The sequence below is a fragment of the Dryobates pubescens genome, chromosome 14 (genome assembly GCF_014839835.1).
Source record: "Dryobates pubescens isolate bDryPub1 chromosome 14, bDryPub1.pri, whole genome shotgun sequence".
Taxonomy (NCBI): Eukaryota; Metazoa; Chordata; class Aves; order Piciformes; family Picidae; genus Dryobates; species Dryobates pubescens.
Window position 1 is genome coordinate 2,689,477 of NC_071625.1, and position 21,200 is coordinate 2,710,676.

General features: G+C 48.2%; 1 protein-coding gene across 1 annotated transcript in view; it reads right to left on the minus strand.

Moving 5' to 3' along the window:
- The window catches only part of STK3 (serine/threonine kinase 3), an 83,832-nt gene that overhangs the window by 21,121 nt on the left and 41,511 nt on the right, over positions 1-21,200 (minus strand). Inside the window, exons 8-10 of the mRNA XM_009898169.2 lie at positions 18,792-18,917; positions 9,480-9,672; positions 6,398-6,573 (exon numbers count right to left, since the gene is read on the minus strand). Coding sequence (XP_009896471.1) covers positions 6,398-6,573; positions 9,480-9,672; positions 18,792-18,917 — 495 coding nt within the window. The remainder of the gene's footprint in view (positions 1-6,397; positions 6,574-9,479; positions 9,673-18,791; positions 18,918-21,200) is intronic.

The window sequence follows — 21,200 nt, forward strand, 5'->3', positions numbered from 1 at the left end:
CAATGGAAACTACTTGACATGACAAAATAAGATGGCAGGGGCACTTTCAACTTCCAGGAGAGCAAACGTGGTTAAGCTTTACTGAGCGAATCTTGGCTGCAATCTTCCCCAGGCAGCCCCATGCTTGGGAACAAGAGCTGACTGCTGAGTGTCAGCATTGCTGAGCTTGCTCCAGGTCTACCTCTTCCAAAATATTGACTTTCCTAATAAACAAATTAAGTCTCTCATTATTTGTGAGAGCTTGAGTTTGTAAGACCTGTGTGCTCTCCACATCCTTCCTGATTACAAACAGCAGCCACCAGCAGTAGCTTAAATAATCACAGGAAATAAGGCCATCAGAAACAATCACAGGGAAAGGTTACCTGCAACAACCCTCTGCTCTGAGCAGCATCAGCCCTACCAAAACTGTTCCTGATGTGTTTATCCAACCAGGCCTTCAACACCCAACCTGACTGCAAAAGCTTCTGCAACCCTTGGAGGTAACCTGCTGTTGTAACCTATTAGACATTCTTCTTCCTACTTAACTCCAAATCAGCTGCTGTGATTCCAGCCTAAGTTCTTGACTTCTCCTCTAAGTAAAAACCTTGAATTCTGCTTTTTTGAAAGTGCAACCAAAGCTTTCTGGCCCAGGAGGGCGTTTCTGTGCTCCCTTAGCATACCACACCGATAGAATCTTTGTCAGCTGGCATGATTCACCTCCCAAAGCTGCACTGACACCCTGGCACGACTGGACTGGGGAGCAGAGTAACGGCTCTCAAAGAATCCTGTCATTTGGGACCAACAGGAGCAGTTGGTTCTTTTTACAGCCTAAACAATTCAGTTATGTGTGAAACCAAATTGTTAGGCTTGTTACTTCTATCCTAATAGGAGAAGGGACAGAAAGAAGAGAAAGGATCAGTATGGGATTTAGTTAAGTTGGTCAGCATCTGACTTGTAGAGTGTTGTCATAGAACGCCAGAATGGGTCAGGTCAGAAGGGACTTCAGAACTCATCTCCTCCAACCTCACCACCACAGGCAGGGACACCTCTCAACTAGACTCAGCTGCTCAAGGCCTCATCCAACCTGGCCTTCAACACCCCCAGGGAGGAGGCAGCCCCAACCTCCCTGGGCAGCCTATTCCAGAGTGTCACCACCCTTGGACTGAAGAACTTCTTCCTAAGCTCCAGTCTAACCTCTGTTAGGCACCCCTCAATTGAAGTGAATCAAGTTCTGCATGCAGCCTGCCAACACCAATAATACTTTCATTAGCTATATGACATTGTGAGTAATCTTCTGTTTACCTCATATGCACACAGCCCTGCAAACCCAGAAACTTAAGTTCTGCATTTGTTTAGTTAAGAAAAAATTCTTCCTGACAGCATCTGGAAATGCTTCATGATATTCAAGCAACTAACTAAAAATGAAGCAAGATGAATATATGTTAATACTTCACTTAAAATGTTCAAATTACTTAGGGGAGAAGCTCAAATGATTGAAAAGAGAATCAGAGAATGGCTCAGGTTGAAAGGGACCTCAGAGATCATCTCCTCCAACCTTCCTACCATGGGCAGGGCCTTGAACACCCCCACAGAAGAGGCAGCCACAGCCTCCCTGGGCAGCCTGTTCCAGAGCCTCAGCACCCTCACACTGAAGAACTTCTTCCTCAGCTCCAGTCTAACCCTGCTCTGCCTCAGCTTCAAACCCCCTTGGCCAGTCTCCAGACACCCTCAGGAACAGTCTCTCTGCAGCCTTCCTATAGGATCCCTCCAGCTATTGGCAGGCAGCTCTAAGGACTCCCAGAGTCTTCTCCAGGCTGAACTTTCCCAGCTCCCTCAGCCTATCCTCATAGCAGAGGTGCTCCAGCCCTTGGATCATCTTTGTGGCCTTCTCTGGACTCATTCCAGCAGCTCTGTGTCCTTCTCATGCTGGGGACACCAGAACTGGAGGCAGGATGGGTGGTGTGGTCTCAGCAGAGCAGTCAAGGGGCAGAGCCCCCTCTCTTGCCCTGCTGGCTACACTCCCCTTCCTGGATCTCAGGACACAATTTGCCTTCTGGGCTGCATGAGCACACTGCTGGGTTGGGGTTATTTTCATTCCCATTAATTAGGAGACTCTACCAACCAAACTCCTCTGCTGCTAAAATAAAATCAGAGCAAGCCCAGCCTGAACAAAAAATTTCCAACAAAGCTAACCCAGCCTAGCCTCATTATTGCATTTGAAATGAAATGCTATGTGATCTGCAGTCAGCTCCTAGCACTGACTGCTTTCCCAAATCACTTGTGACATGATAAGTTTATAAACATTAAGTAAAGTGTTTGGTATCTGCAATACAATTATTTCACAAGGCTGATATTCTTTATTTGTTCTGGTTGAAGCCCAGGGAAATATTCTGCTTAGGGTAACAGATGGCTTTTAACATTTTTGTTGCTATTCCAGAATCTTTAAGTCACCCAAAATGCATCTACTTAAACATGATACTGCAGTTACTGCAAACCATGCTCTACGTGTTCCCCATTTCACATTGAACAATCTGGAGAACATTCTTGTTTGGAAATAATTCTGCTGGAGAAGGAAATCATTACCCCAGCATTGCTACAATAAATAGATTTGCCTTTTTTACATCTTATCATCTCCTAGCAGAAAGCAAATGACTCACTTTGAATGAAAGAATACATCCAATAGGTGTGAATGGAGTGCAGCAGCTCCTCCTGAGCAATGCTTACTCACAGGTTAGCATCCCTGAGACACCACTGCCCTGCACCTCATCTAAACCCTTTGTTAACATTGTGTCCCACAGGAAGATGTATTGGTAGGGGGCAGGAGGATTTACAGAGCACTTTTGTATCTTAATGAGATCTAAGCTGTCATGACAGTCCAAGTGTAAGCAGTAGCTTATTTAACACCACATACACACAGCACGTTCACAGAATCAGCCAGGTTGGAAAAGACCTTTGGGATCATCCAGTCCAACCTATCCCCCAGCACCATCTAATCAACCAAACCATGGCACCAAGGGCCTCATCCAGTCTTATTTTAAACACTTCCAGGAACAGTGACTCCACCACCTCCCTGGGCAGCCCATTCCAGTGGGCAATCTCTGTGCAGAATGTCATCCACCATTCAAGCAGCAAGCTAAGGTTTACCTGCTTTCCCCTCACAATACGAATTCTGAGTGCTTCTTTCTCACCTTTCTGGCCACAACTGCCTTCTAGGATGCCCACAAATATGTGACAGACGCTACACAAAATATCACAAAACCCTGTGAAAGGCAACCCCCAATTTGAGCAAGTTGCTCCCAACCACACCTTGCAGTTGCACTGCTCATTTAACACACAGCTCCCTCCCGTGTAGCCATACCTCCTCCAAAACATTCCCTGTGGGACGAGCAAAGCTAGCAGGAGAGCAGCATGTGCATACAAGTACAAGCTGGTCATGGAAGGACTGGACACTTAGCTGGGTGAAGCAAACATTTGCTCTAACCCAGCAAACTGCTGGCTTGTGAGCTGAGAGCAGAAGTTGGCCAGTGAAGCAGTGAAGCCTCATTCTGCAAGGCTGGTTAAGCCATGCATCATCACCACTCCTGTGAGTGCCATACCCACACTGCACAGCTTGGCTGCACCTCCACTTGTTCAGAGACTGCTGCTTTCAGAGTCACAGCTTGCACTGGCTTGGGAGGGACCCCCATAGATCATCTAGCCCAACTCCCCTGCCATCAGCAGGGACATCTACACCACATGAGGGTGTTCCAGCAGCTCCCTCTTGTGCTGGGGGCACCAGAACTGGACACAGTGCTCCAGGCAGGGGCTCATGAGAGCAGAGGATGTTAATGTTGGGATCCCCTCCTGGATCACACGGAGGCTAACTTTTACCACAAGAAGCTTCTGTTATTTATCCCTTCCATGAATCATTTAGAGCCTTCATGTCAGCAACTGGAAGTGCTCACATGGACCTCCCAAAGAGCAGCCAATATTTTGTGCCTGCTGCCCACTGATTTATCCTTTCAGAAAGTCTCTGGCAGGTCATTCACCAATACTGCCACTCACTCTCTAAAACAGAATCAGAAGTGCTTCCATAACATCTGAATACAAAAGAACTGCCCATGGTTGCAAGCAGCAGGCTCCTACAGCCAGCATCCTCCTATGAGGCCCAGAGCAATGTCCCCTTGAGTGGGCTACTCTCAAGCAGAACATCCATTATTCAAGAATCTTCCTCATCTTCTTAAGCTGGCTTCTCTATGGGTGTGCTTGGCTTTTGTCATGCTTACAATTCCCTCCCCTCCCCCTCCCAACTCCATACACTGCCCATGCAAATCACTGTTCTCCTGGTTTTAAATCCTTTGGTCTGTTTTGCAGCCACAAGCCTTCCAGCACTCTCTTTTTGGGAAGCCAAGAACAAACTGCACATCACGTAACTTCCATGAGTCACTGGAACAGGTTGTCCAGACAAGCTGTGGACATCCCATCACTGCAAGTGATCAAGGCCAGACTGGACAGGGCCTTGAGAAACTAGGGAAAGATGTGCCTGCTCACCGTAGGGAAGCTGGACTAGGTGACCTTTGAGGGTCCCTTCCAACCCTAACCATTTCTGTCCCTGTACTCAGCACTGGTTGGGCCACACCTTGAGCACTGTGTCCAGTTCTGGGCCCCTCAATTTAAGAAGGACATTGAGACTCTTGAATGTGTCCAAAGAAGGGCAATGAGGCTAGGGAGAGGTCTGGAGCACAGCCCTGGGGGGAGAGGCTGAGGGAGCTGGGGTTGTTTAGCCTGGAGAAGAGGAGGCTCAGGGGAGACCTCATTGCTCTCTCCAACTCCCTGAAGGGAGGTTGTAGCCAGGTGGGGGTTGGTCTCTTCTCCCAGGCACCTAGCACCAGAACAAGAGGACACAGTCTCAAGCTGTGCCAGGGGAAGTTTAGGCTGGAGGTGAGGAGGAAGTTCTTCATGGAGACAGTTGTTCACCATTGGAATGTGCTGCCCAGGGAGGTGGTGGAGTCACTGTCCCTGGAGGTGGTCAAAAAAGGATTGAATGTGGCACTTGAAGCCATGGTTTAGTTAGCCATGAGGTGCTGGGTGATAGGTTGGACTTGATGATCTCTGAGGTCTTTTCCAACCTTATTGATTCTATGATTCTGAAGTCTCTGACTTGCCAGCCTAAGGCCACTAGCAGAGAGAGAGCAATTATGTTCCTGAAGACCAGAAAACTCCTCAGGCTTTGTTCTAGGACAAACTCCCATTTCAAAAAGGCAACTTGAAATGTACAAGCAATGCCAACACGTTCCAAAGGCTAATCCATGCAAGAAGCATTCACCAATTATTCACTCACTTAGCAAGAAGAATCATTTTTGCCTGCATTCCTCCCCAAGTAACGGAAGAGATAGGATGAATTTGAAATTGCTCTGAGGGAAATCTGACTGCCACAATCACCCCACTTCAACAGCAGCCAGTTACTTTCCAGTGAATAATGCAAATAACTGCTGTGTTAGTCAGCTATCAGGAGGATGATGATGATTGCATTTTACAGTCAAAAACCAAAACAGAAAAAACCCAAAAACCTCCACCCAAACCAACTGCAAAACCTCTCCAGCAGCCACAGCCAATTTCAGAGTCAGCTTCATGTAGAAATGCAGGGAGTGAAAAGTGGGGGGAAAAAAACCCCACACCTACAGCTGGCACCCAAAATGAACCACAACATTTTTCTCCAGATCCCAACTGGGTGTTCAAACCAGGGTCCCATGATGGTATTTAGCTCCTGCTCTTTAATTAAGAGCATGGTTAATCAGCAACAGATCAATTAGATTCAGTCATTTACAAACACATAACAAAGCTGAAACACAGGTATCATTATCTACAAATGCCAGGCACAAATCCAGGCTGGGTGCAGAGAGGGTTGAGAGGGAAAAAAGAGTCTTGGGGGTGTTGGTTGCTGAGAAGCTCCCCAGGAGCCAGCAGGCAGCTGTGTGCTGGGCTGCAGCCAAGGAGTGAGGCCAGCAGGGGGATTCTGCCCCTTGACTCTGCTCTGCTGAGACCACACCACCCATCCTGCCTCCAGTTCTGGTGTCCCCAGCATGAGAGGGACACAGAGCTGCTGGAGTGAGTCCAGAGGAGAGCCACAAAGATGATCCAAGGGCTGGAGCAGCTCTGCTATGAGGACAGGCTGAGGGAGCTGGGGGTGTTCAGCCTGGAGAAGAGAAGGCTCCAGGGGGACCTCAGAGCTGCCTCCAATAGCTGAAGGGATCCTGCAGGGAGGCTGCAGAGAGACTTTTCCCGAGGGTGTCTAGAGACAGGCCAAGGGGGAATGGTTTGAAGCTGAGGCAGAGCAGGGTTAGACCGGATCTTGACACAAAAGCATAGAGGGATTCACCCTTGTGGCACATAGGAAATGAACAGCATGCAGGAAAGCAAACAATAACAATGCACTCACGAAATCAAAGTCTCCATCTTGAGGAACTTTCCAGTTGTCAGGGAAAACGTTCTTGGATATGTGGTAAGGCTCATGCATGTTCTGATTACAGTTTTCAGGGCTTTTATTCTTGGAATCTTGCTTATCAAAGTAGTCCATGAAAGAAGGTCTTTGAACTTGTGGTGAAGTAGCATTTCCTGAGTTGAAAGGAAGAAAGAAAAAAGATTAAACTCCTGGAAGATTTGCTGCCCTCTAAAATAAATTCTGTTGGTGACTTTTCTTGGATTGTACAGAAACCAGCACAGTCAGCTGCATGGGGGGAAGCCTCTGTTTGTCCCCTGAGAATCTTTGGCATAAATGGTCATGGATGAGGAATAAAATTTGTGTAGCAAGATGCAACATGGAGAAACACAGGAGACATGTCAGGAGTTGCTCACACAAGGAGTACCAGAAGTTCCTTCATGTGATATCAACTTGTTACAGACTGAACAACACAAGGTGCTGAGCATCCTTTAGGGTGATGAATGATACCAATGATATCCAGCAAGGACAAGTGTAGAGTCTTGCATCTGGGAAAGAACAACCCCAGGGACTGGTATAGGCTGGGGACTGAGCTGTTGGAGAGCAGCAAAGGGCAAAGAGACCTGGGGGTGCTGCTGGACAGAAGGATGTTGGTGAGCCAGCAATGTGCCCTTGTGGCCAAGAAGGCCAAGGGCATCCTGGGGTGGATTAGAAGGGCTGTGGTGAGTTGGTCAAGAGAGGTTCTCCTCTCTCTCTACTCTGCCCTGCTGAGGCCACAGCTGGAATATTGTGGCCAGTTCTGGGCCCCTCACTTCAAGAAGGACCTCAGGGAACTGCTTGAGAGAGTCCAGCACAGAGCCACAAAGCTGCTGAAGGCAGTGGAACATCTCCCTGTGAGCACAGGCTGAGGGAGCTGGGGCTTGGAGCAGAGGAGCCTGAGGGCTGCCCTCACTGCTGGGGATAAAGATGTGCAGGGCAGTGTCAGGAGGACAGAGCCAGGCTCTGCTCAGGATGTCCAAGGACAGGACAAGGGGCAAGGGGTGCAAGCTGGAGCAGAGGAGGTACCAGGGAACAAAAGGGAAAGCTTTTTCCCTGTGAGGGTGCCAGAGCCCTGGAGCAGGCTGCCCAGAGAGGTTGTGGAGTCTCCTTCTCTGGAGACATCCAAAACCCAGCTGGATGTGTCCCTGTGTGACCTGCCCTGGGTGCCCCTGCTCTGGCAGGGGGCTTGGACTGGGTGATCTCTGGAGGTCCCTTCCTACCCCCAACATTCTGTGGTGCTGTGAAATAGCTTTGTAGAACACTTTACAGCAACCATAAAGTTGCATTTGTGTCTGCACCTGTACAAGTCATGCAGTGCAAGAATGGTACCTCCACAGCTCCCAGATGAAGGTAAATATCAATCACTTCCACTGCAGCTGGCCCTGCTCTGGCTCTGTGATTCTTGTGCTACTGGCTGAAATGGGAGCAAGAGCAAGTGCCCTAAATATTTGTCACCAGGAAGGGACATGCAAATCCCCAAGATGCAGACAGATTTTGTGCTTCTTTGTGCTTCACAAAGGCACAAGAGGCTGGCTGCTTTCCCCAGGGTACCTTTGTAGGCAAGCTGGGAGATGTTTGTGTGATCTATTAAATCAGAACTGGTAGCTTCAAGGTGCTCTTTGATGCCTCTCCATAACAGAACACTGGAAACAAGAAGCTTGGAGAAATAAACCTAAGTGATGTAGGGAAAGAGGATTTCATCTCCTTCCTAGAGACACAAAGTATTTATGGCAACTCTTTTTTAATTGCTCTTGTGTTTAGTTTCATGTTTTGTTTCCTTCTGATTTTTGTTTCCCTGCTCAAGGACAAAATAAGCAACAATAATAAGTTTTTATTTATAAGTACCCATGCTCAGAGGCCTCTGGGAGCCATGACAGAAACTAACTAGAACCACATTTTATTTTAGGGTTGGGGTTTTTTTTTCACAAATAGGGAATTGTGCCCAGATAAAATTAGGATTTGGAACACAAAGAGGCCTGTCATCCCACCCCACCATACAGCATACAGCCTAGCAAGAAAGAGCATTTATGCCTTCCTCCTCAGTAGGCCTGTGAATGCCCTGAGCAGAGACCATGCACAAGGTCCCTGGAAGGAGGGAAGAAAATGCAGAATACAGAGAGGTAGAAGGGGAGAAGCCCAAGCCCAGAAGGCCAAGTGTATCCTGGGCTGCACCAAAGGCAGTGTGACCAGCAGGACAAGGGAGGTGATTCTCTGTCTCTCTCTACTCTGCTCTCATGAGACTCCACCTGGAGTGCTGTGTCCAGTTCTGGTGCCCCCAGCACGCCAGGGTGCCCTTGGCCTTCTTGGCCACAAGAGCACATTGCTGGCTCGTGGGCATACTTCTGTCCACCAGCACCCCCAGGTCCCTTTACCCTTTGCTGCTCTCCTGGTCCCTGGGGCTGTTCTTCCCCAGATGGAAGACTCTACCCTTGCCCTTGTTGGATTTTGTTTACCCCAGCCAGCTCTCCAGCCTGTCCAGGTCAGGCTGAATGGCAGCACAGTTTTTTTGGCACTGGGTTCCACTCTTGAGACCTTAGCTTTACACACTACCTCCCTCCCCAGACAACTGCCTGGAGTTCAAGGTTTCATTTGTGCCTCATGAAATCAGGTACTCACAGCCTGAGTCAGATTCACCTAGTGATTCTGCTCTCTTAAGCAAATGATTCCATGGGCCTCACTCTGCACCGGTCTCCAGTTCCATAATGAGCACATCAGCATCTAAGTGCTTACTTCACAGCTATCTGTTCAGGCACATTTCGATGCCACTTAAAATATTAGACTTCAAATAACCTCCAATGGTTTTGCCTTTTGTTACACCTTCCCTCCCATGCTGCTGAATTGAATCTGGACTTTTTACTTCTGCTTCCACAATCATTGCCTCCAACCAAGCCTCAGAGAACCACATTCCAACAGACGTTCAAACAACAACTCACCCAGACAACAAAAACCTGCTAACTGATTGTGCCACTTAAAAGCCACCACTGACACAACCCTGCAGGATGAGAACACCTGTCATTAAAAGAAAAGTAAGGTGATGACATACTCTTCATGGTCCCATCTTCCTCTTCATCATCATCACTGTTTATTACCATGGTCCCCAAGTCAGACTCTAACATTGTACTGTTGTGCTCAATCATTGTCTGAGCGCCTTCACTCATGGTGCTGGTGGCCCTCATGGTTCCAGCACTCTCTGAACTGGTCTTCACCATGGTGTGAGAGTCCAGCTCATCTTCATCCTGTGGAGAAACAGTTGACCAAATGCAGCTCATTATTAAACAAAACAAAACCCAACCCAAGCAAGCAAGCAACAAGCCACACAGCTCAGGAGCAATGATTTAGATGCTCCTCTGTTAAGTTTTGTATCTCCACATGACCCAGCTGCACTGGGAACCTGCAAGGAGGTTGGAGCAGATGATCTCTGAGGTCCCTTCCAACCTGAGCCTCTCTAGGAGTAAAATTCCACATGTAATAAGAATCCTTCTTTTCCAGACTCTAATTTGTAAGAACATTAAGCTCTCCACTTGCATTCTCTCTTGGCCTTTTAATTGCATTCTCCAACACTCTATTTATACCCTACCCTTAAAAACGTTCTGACATCCCCAAAGCCACAGACAGCTCACAGCTAGAGCACTGCAGGACTGTGCCAGGACATCAGGGAGAATATTTTGGTGCTGCTCCTCCTGGTGGCAACTTCTCTTTAGTCATCACTACCTTCCCCTTCCCCCACGGGTGCTCTAGCTAAACCCAGAGCTTTTTTGCTGGTTGCTTTGGTTTTTTTCCCCTTTCTAACAAGGGTACTCAGAAAGCAAAGCCCAGAAGTGTATCTGTGCATTGCAGCTGAAAAGTACCAGGACAACTGAGCTGCTGTGTCCAAGTGCTTCTTGGAGTGCCACAATGCAATGCCAGACTGACACCCGTGGGGCACCTCCAACATGCAGGCAGGCAAATCCCTGGGGTGAAGGCAACAGTTAAGCTTGACTTACAGATTTGCTTGACTGATATTAATGGCTACACACACTTGCAATGCAGACCAGAACTGCAAGCAGAAATGAAACATTTTCCTGAAGCAGGCAGGTTTTCATTTTAGAAATCTAAGTAGGAACAAGTGGAGCCTAACAATAGCAACAAGCATGGAGTGGAGTCACAGAATCAGGGAATGGCTCAGGTTGGAAGGGACCTCCGAGATCATCTCCTCCAACCTCCCCACCATGGGCAGGGACACCTCTCAACCAGACTCAGCTGCTCGAGGCCTCATCCAGCCTTGAACACCCCCAGGCAGGAGGCAGCCACAACCTCCCTGGGCAGCCTGCTCCAGTGTCTCAGCACCCTCCTACTGAAGAACTTCTTCCTCAGCTCCAGTCTAACTCTGCTCTCCCTCAGCTTCAAACCATTCCTCTTGTCCTGTCTCTAGACATCCTCAGGCCAAGTCCCTCTGCAGCCTTCCTGTAGAGTCTCTTCAGCTCTTGGATGGCAGCTCTCAGGTTCCCCCCAGAGTCCTAAAGGGACTGTTTCATATCTCCTGCTTTGTTTAAAAAAATGTATTTTACTGCTTCAAATTCAATTCATTTCTTCAAATACATGTCTGGGTTGGTTAAAAACCAGAAAATTAAGTGCTCTTTTGTAAGAGTTTCAAAAGCCTTTACCTCACTCTCTTGTCCCCTGGCAGATATCAGTTATTTTCTAGTAGCTAGAAGCCCAAGGAGCACAGCGGCCCACATCAGCACTAACAGAACAGTCCCCAAAGGAGCAGTGCATGCCAGTTTTGTCCATAGTGTTTTCTCTAGATCAGGAATGATGTCCTTCAGCACAACATAAAACCTGGGGGGGGACTGTGCATGCCCCAGAATAATCACAGAATACATCTATTTGGGAGAGACCTGCAAGCTCATCCAGCCCAACCCTCAACCCAGCACTGCAGGGTCACCACCAAACCATGTCCCTAAGCACCAGGTCCACACTGCTTGGACACCTCCAGGGATGGGGACTCCAGCACTGCCCTGGGCAGACCATTCCAATGTTTGAGAACCTTTCCAGGGCAGAAATATTTCCTAGCACCCAGCTTGAACCTCCCCTGGCACAGCTTGCAACCATTTCCTCTGCTCCTGTCTCTTGCCATCAAAGAGCAGAGGCTGCCTCCTCCTCACTATAACCTGCCCTCAGGGAGCTGTAGAGAGCAATGAGGTCTGCCTCAGCCTCCTCTTCTCCAGCCTCAACACCCCCAGCTCCCTCAGCCTCTCCTCAAAGCCCAGGTGCTCCAGGCCCCTCTCCAGCCTTGCTGCCCTGTTCTGGACAGGCTCCAGCCCCTCAATGTCCTTCCTGGAATGAGAGGCCCAGAGCTGAACACAGTACTTGAGATGTGGCCTCCCCAGTGCTGAGCACAAGGAGATGATCACCTCCCTGTCCCTGCTGGCCACCCTGTTTCCAATCCAAGCTAGGATGCCATTGGCCACCAGGGCACTGCTGACCCATGTTCAGTTAACTATCAACCAACACCCCCAGGTCCCTCTTCAAGTCACAGCTTTCCAACCACCCAAGTTTGTAGCTCTCCATGGGGTTGTTGTGACCCAGGTGCAGGATCTGGCACTTGGTCTTGTTGAACTTCATCCAATGAGCTTTGGCCCATGGTTCTCACCTGTCCAGATCCTGCTGTAAAGCCTCCTTACCCTCTAGCAGATTGCCACAGCCCCCCAGCTGTGGGGGTTAAGCCAGACTGCCTCCAGCACTATCACAATGGCATTTATCACAACTAGGAGACTCAGCTCATACAGCAATAACCTGCACTGCATGTGAAAAAAGGACTTTAGAAAAGCATCCTGTGGATCCAAGTCTTGTAAGTGCACACTGCCACAAGAGATGAAAGTGATCCCTCCATAGGAATTCTGACTCATGCTTTACAGCTCATAAATATTGATGCAGAACCTCTGATCTGTTGTTTCAAGAGGTAAACTCACTGATTAAATAAAAACAAACAGCATTTTAGCAGGGAAAAAAAGCAGAAGATATTAAAGCTGAAGTGTCATGTTATCATTCTGTTTATGAAAACAGATCCAAGAATCAAGCAACAAAAGCAGCTAACTCTGGAATCAAACCCTCCACACTTCTCTTGTCTACAAGTAACAAGCACCGAGCTTGTATCTGCCAGGGGTTCCTGGTTCACCGCTGCAGAGCCGCAGAGAGGCAGCACGAGAGGCTCCTGGGACTGCCTGAAACGCCACAGCAGCGGCTGTGAGGCACAGCACCGCCTAAAGCAACGACACCACCAACACCCTCCTGCTCCAGAGAGGGCCACAAAGATGTTCCAAGGCCTGGAGCACTTCTGCTGTGAGGACAGGCTGAAGGAGCTGAGGTTGTTCAGCCTGGAGAAGAGAAAGCTCCTGGGAGACCTTATTGTGGCCTTCCCATACATGAAAAGGGGGCCTGCAAGAAAGGTGAGGACACTCTTTTAAGCAGGGCCTGCTGTAACAGGACAAGGGGTGATGGTTTGAAACTGAAAGAGGGAAGATGCAGACTTGATAAAAAGAAGACACTTTTTATGATGAGGGTGGTGAGACACTAGCACAGGTTCCCCAGAGAGGTGGCAGAAGCTGTATCCCAAGAACCAGCCCAGGTGAGGTGGGATGGGGCTCTGAGCAACTTGCTCTAGCTGCAGATGCCCCTGCTCACTGCAGGGGGGCTGCACTACATGGCCTTGCCACGTCCCCTCCGACTGTCCCTGGAGGTGTTTAAGACCAGGCTGGATGAGGCTCTGGCCAGCCTGATCCAGTGTGGGGTGTCCCTGCCCATGGCAGGGGGTTGTGGTCCCTTCCAACCCTGACTGATACTGTGATTCCATGATCATACCTGAAATGTGCATCGTGGCAGGAACAAGTGCCCCTAGCTGATACAAAGGAATGGCTTTTTCTGCTGTGTTTTTAACCTTCATAGGAAAAGAAGGGATGAAGACTGATTGAAAAACCAAAGAGACCAGGACAAGGAAGCACAGCAGCTTGCCTTCCAAAGCTCCTTAGGTTTGTGCCTGGAGACAGGACACAAGAGGGCACCAAAGACAGCTGACTAGGCTGCAACCCAGGAAAGGAAGATTTACACTCTGGCAAAAGTGAGCATCCTGTAAAATCATTTCATTTACTATTAACACCTCATCATCACCTTTGAAAAGCAGGGCTGCAGCCATAGCTATCTCTCTGTAAAAGCACTGTAGGAGCTCCATAAACACATCCTATAGTCTGGACAAGAACAAGGACTTTGTAGAGTTTCCTGATGTACAAAGCCCAACCATAACTCCAGTGGATTCCTAATACTGAGCACACATTTAAGCTTAGAGCCATCAGCAAAAGAGTTAAAGATTGAACTTTCAGCACAGACTCAAATCTTCCCAGATTCAACAGAGAGAGATCACAAAGCAGCATTTCACCTTGTTCCCCCTCTCCTTCTAACTGATATACCTAGTAAAGGCGACCTGCTGCACACAATGACCTCCCTATGTTTGCTCTTCCCATCACTGGTTTCTGGCTCTAAATTGTTGTGGATTTTAACAACATGCTCTTAGGAAGCTGTCTGTGCCCCCTGCATAGCTGTATTTCACTTAACAATTCATCTTTACATATTCCTAACTTCAGAGCTGTTGGTGCAAGTCCAGAGGGCCACAAAGATGATCCAAGGGCTGGAGCTATGAGGACAAGCTGAGGGACCTGGGGTTCTTCAGCCTGGAGAAGAGAAGACTCTGGGGGGACCTTAGAGCTGCCTTCCAATAGCTGAAGGGATCCTACAGGAAGGCTGCAAAGGAACTTTTCCTGAGGGTGTTGAGAGACAGGACAAGGAGGAATGGTTTGAAACTGAGGGAGAGCAGGGCTGGATTGGAGCTTAGGAAGAAATTCTTCAGTAGGAGGGTGGTGAGACTCTGGAACAGGCTGCCCAGGGAGGTTGTGGCTGCCTCCTGCCTGAGGGTGTTGAAGGCCAGATTGCATGAGACCTTGAGCAGCTGAGAGGTGTCCCTGCCTATGGTAGGGAGGTTGGAGATGATCTCTGAGGTCCCTTCCAACCTGAGCCATTCTATGATTCCATGATAGCTAAAGGGCTGCAATCAGATGTAATCAGTTTCTATGCCAAGTGTCCTTTGGCTTAGAGGAAAAATGCTATGGAAACAGAAAGTTTTAACAGTTTGTCATGCAAAGTTACATGAAAGGGAGAGACAGGTAGGTAGGTGTATCACACATGAGAGATGAAGGAGAGCAAATATGAAAACCTTTGGATAAATACAGCCTGGGATGTCAGAGTTCAAATAAATTCAGTAGCTCCTTTCAAGTAACTGAGCAAGTACTGGAAAAATACAAAGGACCAATTCCAGCAGGCATTTCTTAGTGTCTCAACAGCCAGATTTCAACTTCTCACCACTAATATATCCTTAACCAACAAAACTTTTGCATGAATAAAGCCTACACGTGGCAAGAATTGATTACTGACAGCTGGCTGAGCTGTTGATTGTCGCCTCCATGTGTCAAACAAACCCCCAAAATGGGCCAGACAGAAGCAGCAATTACTTGTTTGAATACTCTACATTAATTAAGCATTCCTCACATAATAGAGAGATTAAAATGTAAAAGAAAATACACAGCAAGAGCTGCTTGTTAGCTCATTCCTTTAAAGATCCCCAGAAATAAATATTTAGACAGGTTCCCTGTGAGCTGCCTGGCAACCAGTTGCTTCACATTCCCACAAGGCAGCTGCCCAGCCTCAGCACCCTGCTCCCTGCCTGAGACAGGAGATTGGTCATGTTCAGCACTGCCTGCACCAGCACTTCAGCTTTCAGATTGGCCTTAGCCTCCTCTAGAACACACCACTTGCAGTCTCTGCTTCATTAACACAGTCACCTGTCCAAAGATAGAGTTGGTTCTCATCACACCCACACTCTGATAACAGGCAGAGAATCGAGGCAGGGCGCACGGTCTGCAACGTGCCCGCTCCAGCTGTGGCACTTACCTCAGACCTCTGTCAACCTCAGGCAGTATGCAAGGGGCATGGTTTGCAAAAATCAGGACACATTTAGGGATCTGTGGAGGAAGGAAGGGCATTTTGTGTCCTGTGGGGCAACAGATACAAGTTGGAACACAGGAAGTTCCACCTCAACATGAGGAGATGCTTCTGTACGGTGAGGGTGCCAGAGCCCTGCAGCAGGCTGCCCAGAGAGGCTGTGAAGTCTCCTTCTCTGGAGACATCCAAAACCTGCCTGGATGTGTTCCTGTGTGACCTGCCCTGGGTGCTCCTGCTCTGGCAGGGGGGTTGGACTGGATGGTCTCTGGAGATGCCTTCCAACCCCTACCATTCCATTATTCTATCCTTATTCTCCCTGGAAGCACACAGACATCAGGGAATTAAAGCTACAAACATTTATTCAAATGTAACTGCTGGGGTCAAATATGGTCTCCTGACACAAAGATCATCATTTTTACAACATCTTGCACCTTTCTTCTTGATGGGTCTCAAAATGTATAGCAGTGAGCAAGGAGCAGGTCCCAAAACACATAGCCGTGAGCAAGCAATGAGCACAACTGTTCATGCTTTACATAGGAAATTCTTAGGGGTTTAGATCAATGAATTCAAGCCTCCAACAGGTTAACTGAAACCATTCTTTTTCAATAGTTTCTGGTCTCAATTCACTGCCCAGGAGAGGTCTTTGACAGACTGCTTAACACTAACATCAACATTTGTTCTTGCTTTGAGTCTGCCTTTATGCTTCTATAGGGAGGACCTCACAGAGAAAAATCCACTTTTAAAGGGTTGTTTCCTAACAGTGCTGTGCTAGACAGCCCAGTCACAAGTGGCGTGCTCCAGGGCTCAGTTTTCATCTATCTTTATCAATGATCTGGGTGAGAGGACCAAGTGCACCCTCAGTAAGTTTGCAGATGACATCAACTTAGGAAGGAGTTTTTATCTACTTGAGGGTAAGAAAACTCTAGAAAGGGATCTGGATCAGTATGTCAAGGACAACAGCATGAGGTTCTACAAGGCCAAGTGCTGGGTCTGGCAACTGGGTGATAACAGCTTCATGCTGAGTTCCCTTAGCAAGGAAGTTTGACTACAGGACTATTGCCATAGCCTACTTTACTGCTCAACCTCTCTCACAGTCCCAGACAACTGGCTCTAGGTGAACCTGCCTGAGAAGGAAGCTTACCTCCAGGGGCCCCTTCCAACCTCAACCATTCTGTGATTCTGCCCTGTCAGCCCTGCTAACCAAGGAGACTTCTGCTGTTTTCAGGTGTGAGACATCTTTCACACTTGCTGACAAGCAGAGTCCCACTGTCTTTTCAACTGAACCCATCCCCTTGACCGTACCACAAAAGCATGTGGCAATGCTCCCTTGCACTGCAGAGCTAACACAGATTCCTGCCCCAATCCTGGATTTGAGGTTCCCTTATACTGAACATTGAATAATGCAGGGGGCAGAAAGAAGGCAGTGTCACATTTGGACCCCTGCCAGAAGCATGAGGAGTTGCTAAATGTTTCTTCAGCTGAAGCAGACCAAACTTGTGTTGTCTCCTTCCAGCCAGTAGTGGGAGAGAGAAGGTGTACACCACGTACTGAGCTGGCATTGTTTTGACCATGCCTGGCAACCTGGCTCCCTGTCTGAACCTCAGACAAAGCAAATGTGTCACACCACATTTTGGGTTGATGCTGAAGACATCAGCAAGGCTCAGCTGTTTGAGGTCTGCAGCTTACAAGGCAATACCGAGAGGAAAGCATGCTAGGAAAGAGGCGAGGTCTTTCTGTCAGCAACAAAGCAGTCCCTTCAGAGATCAGCTATTCAGCTATCAAGTCACAGACATCAGCTCTGCATGTCAAGTCACACATATCCACCCAGGCAACATTTCCTAATGCTAAAAAAACCCAGAAGAATAAAAATCCCAACCTCCCCTGCCTGGTTTATTACTAAGTAACTACAACCCAAAGTAAACCATCTTCATAGCTATCAATGCTCTTAGAACATACTCTCAGGAAAGACAAACATCCAGCAACAAAAGCCCCTGCTGTCTGTTGGGATATAAAACACTCCACAAGGATTTCTATGCACAGACCATCCCCTGCCCCTCTGTGAAATGTAACAGGGCCTCTTCACAGCCTGCATTGCTGCACTGCTCTCATCTGCTCAGAGCTGTAAGACTTCTACTAACATTCCAGGCTTCATCTTCGTGCGCTGCTCCAGAGTGACCTTGGTTCTCCTGACGTGTGGCAATGCACTTCTTTGAAGCACACACTGCTGCATTGCACAAGACTGCCCTCAATCACATAGGCAGAGTAACAATGCCAGGAACACTGACCTGCTGCTAGCACTGCCTCACAACTCTGAATGCAATCTGGTTTATCACACGACCTGCTTCTCTCCTCAAACATGCTGACAGTGCCAGCTGAGCAATGAAATGCTGTCTCCATTTTCACTTCACAGGTGTTGCAACTTACTGTCCATCACAACTATTTTGTGTATTACTTTATCCCCAAAAAGGTGCCCTGAAGTGAAAATTAAGCCCCTTCTCTAGAGGTCCAGATGAGACAGTGGAACTTTACTGTCAGTCTGAACAGCCAGAAGTTTACATGGTTTCTTTTCCTGCCTCCCAGGACAGTACTTATTTGACCTTCCAGAAAGAGTAACTGGCAGTGTGTCTTGGTTCTGTTGGCCATTCCAGCCTCCTGTGGTGCCTCTAAGTGATGAAAAACTTAGTGATATGTTGATTATCATTTCTCACCTATAGCATGACACTTTATTAAGTGGGACTCCAGGCTCTCCTTCTTCAGAAACCATGCAATGCAAAATTGCTGAACAAAGACATCATTTGGTCCCTGCAGCTTCCACATAGCTCCCACCTGATGATGTGCAGTGTCCTAACTGTGACAGGAAGAGGGGGGATGGATTGAAGCTTGAGGAGGGGACATTTAGACTGGAGACTAGGGAGCAATTCTTTCCAGTGAGGGTGGTGAGACAGTGAAACAGGTTGCCAAGGGCAGTTGTGGATGCCCCCTCCCTGGAGGTGTTCAAGGCCAAATTGGATGAGGCTTTGAGCAACCTGGGCTGCTGGGAGGTGTCCCTGCCATGCATGGCAGGGGGCTGGAATCAGATGATCTTTAAGGTCCTTTCCAATCCAAACTGTTCTATGAACAGTGCTGACAGCTGGCTTATGTAGCTGGCTCACAGAAGCACCACTCATCATAAACAAGAGTCTCAGTCTTCACAGGCTAAAAAACCAACCAGGTACAAACCTTGCAAAGAAAAGTATTTGAACACAAGTTCATGGAGGGAAAATAGGGAGAAATCAGCAAATTATCTATAAAAAAAATCAGATAGCTATAGGACAAAAAAGGTACCCACTGAATTTTCTTCCTCCTCTTCTAGCTCTCTCTGCTGTTCCTCATGTCGTTTTGCCTTGATCTCCATAGCTTCAGTGATCAGGTCCCTTAAAATTGAGACTGGCTTGGCATTCTTAATAAATGTGTGCTAGGAAGGAAAAAAGACATCATTACATTACCTAACATCACTACAGGAGTTATGCTTCACATGGAAGTGCAACCAGTATTGACCAGCAGAGATTTCAGTGGCAAACAGGCTTTCACATCACACATCAGTTAAACCCTACACTCACACAATTGCCACAGGAACTGTGCTACTTGGATGCTTTACATAACACTGGACAAGCTCTTAGCACTAAAGAGTTAACTACAGCAGTTCTTTGGTTCATAGATAGCATTACTACAACTGGGATGGAAAAGCTGGTTAAAATTGATTAATCCTAAATACTGAAGGCTCTTGGGAGCAGCCTTCCAGTACCTGAAGGAGCCTACAAGAAAGATGGGGAGGGACTTTTTAGAAGGGCTTGTAATGATAGGATGAGAAGGAATGGGTTGAAGCTTGAGGAGGATGGATTTAGACTGGAGATTAGGAAGAAATGCTTTGCAGTAAGGGTGCTGAGACACTGGAACAGGCTGCCCAAGCAGGCTGTGAATGCCCCCTCCCTGGAGGTGCTCAAGGCCAGATTTGATGAGGCCTTGAGCAACCTGGGCTGGTGGAAAGTGTCCCTGCCCGTGGCAGTGGGGGTGCAACTGAGATGATCTTTAAGGCCCCCTTCAACCCAAACCATTCCATGAACCTGCACTCTCTTTCTGTTGCTTCCTAACTGAAATTTTACTTCAACTACTTTTAATACCAAGAAGCCTTGGGAAATGTAACCATCTAACAACTGTTTTATAGTTCAGGGTAGGACTTTCCAAAGGAAACATGCAGTAAGTAGTAAATAAACACTGTGGTGACTGTCTGACATAGAAAAACAAACTTCTGCAGATATTCAGTTACAGAATTTAATTAATCTTAACAAACTGACAGCATAAATTAGTGGCTGTAAGCAGAGCAACTCTGGCTGCCTACTTCAACAAACTTGTACTTTACATGTCATAAAACATTTCTTGATCTATGACTCTGAAATGCAGAGGAAGCAAAGCAAACCCCAACCTTTTAGAGCCCTTTTTAATTCAAGGGCATGATACCATTTGCCTCCTCACCACCTGCTGTTAGGAAAACTCTGCTTTATGCAGCACTATATGCAAATGCAATTCAGGCAAAAGCTAGCACCAAGCCCCTCAGAAATGTGTTATTAAAAATCTCCTCCACAGGAACAGATCTGTTGAAGCCTGGGACCCTATGCCTGCAGCATCTGACACTGTCCCACAGGACGCCCTGGTCACCAAACTGGAAAAGCATGGACTTGAGGGGTGGCCACTGGCTGGGTGAGGAATTGGCTGGATGGCTGCACTCAAGAGGCTTGTGGTGAACAGCTCAGGGTCCAAATGGAGACCAGTGACAAGTGCTGTCCCTCAGGGGTCAGCACTGGGACCAGTGCTGTCTGACACCTTTGTCAGTGACATGGACAGTGGCTCTGAGGCACCCTCAGCAAGCCTGCTGATGGCTCCAAGCTGCGTGGTCCAGCTGGCACACGGAGGGAAGGGACCTGGACAGGCTGCAGAGGTGTGCCCAAGCCACCCTCACTCAGGAAGTTCAACAGAGCTGAGTGCAAGGTCCTGCACCTGGATCAGAGCAGCCCCAAGCACAAATCCAGGCTGGGTGGGGAGGGGCTGGAGAGCAGCCTGCAGGAGAAGGACTTGGGGCTGTCTGTTGGTGACAAACTCCCCAGGAGCCAGCAATGGTCACTGGCAGCCCAGCAGGCAGCTCTGTGCTGAGCTGCATCCACAGCAGGGAGAGCTGCAGGGCAGGGAGGGGATTCTGTCCCTCTGCTCTGCTGAGACCCCACCTGGAGCATTGCCTCCAGTTCTGGGGCCCCCCAGCATAAGAAGGATACAGAGCTGCTGGAGCAGGTCCAGAGGAGGCCATGAAAGATGATCAGAGGGCTGGAGAACCTCCTATATGGGGACAGGCTGAGAGAGTTGGGGCTGTTCAACCTGGAGAAAAGATGACTCCAGGGAAACCTTAGAGCAGCCTTCCAGTACCTGAAGGGGGCTACAAGAAAGCCAGGAAGGGACTTTTGACAAGGGCTTGCAGTGGTAGGATGAGAGGGAATGGATTGAAGCTTGAGGAGGGCAGATTTAAACTGGAGATTAGGGAGAAATTCTTTCCAGTGAGGGTGGTGACACACTGGAACAGGTTGCCCAAGAGGGTTGTGTACATCCCCTCCCTGGAGGTGCCCAATCCTGAGAGCTATTGAGGGCCTCTAACCACAAGGCAAGGATCCAATTTTAGGAGCAAGAATAGGCCCTAAGTTATATAAAGAAC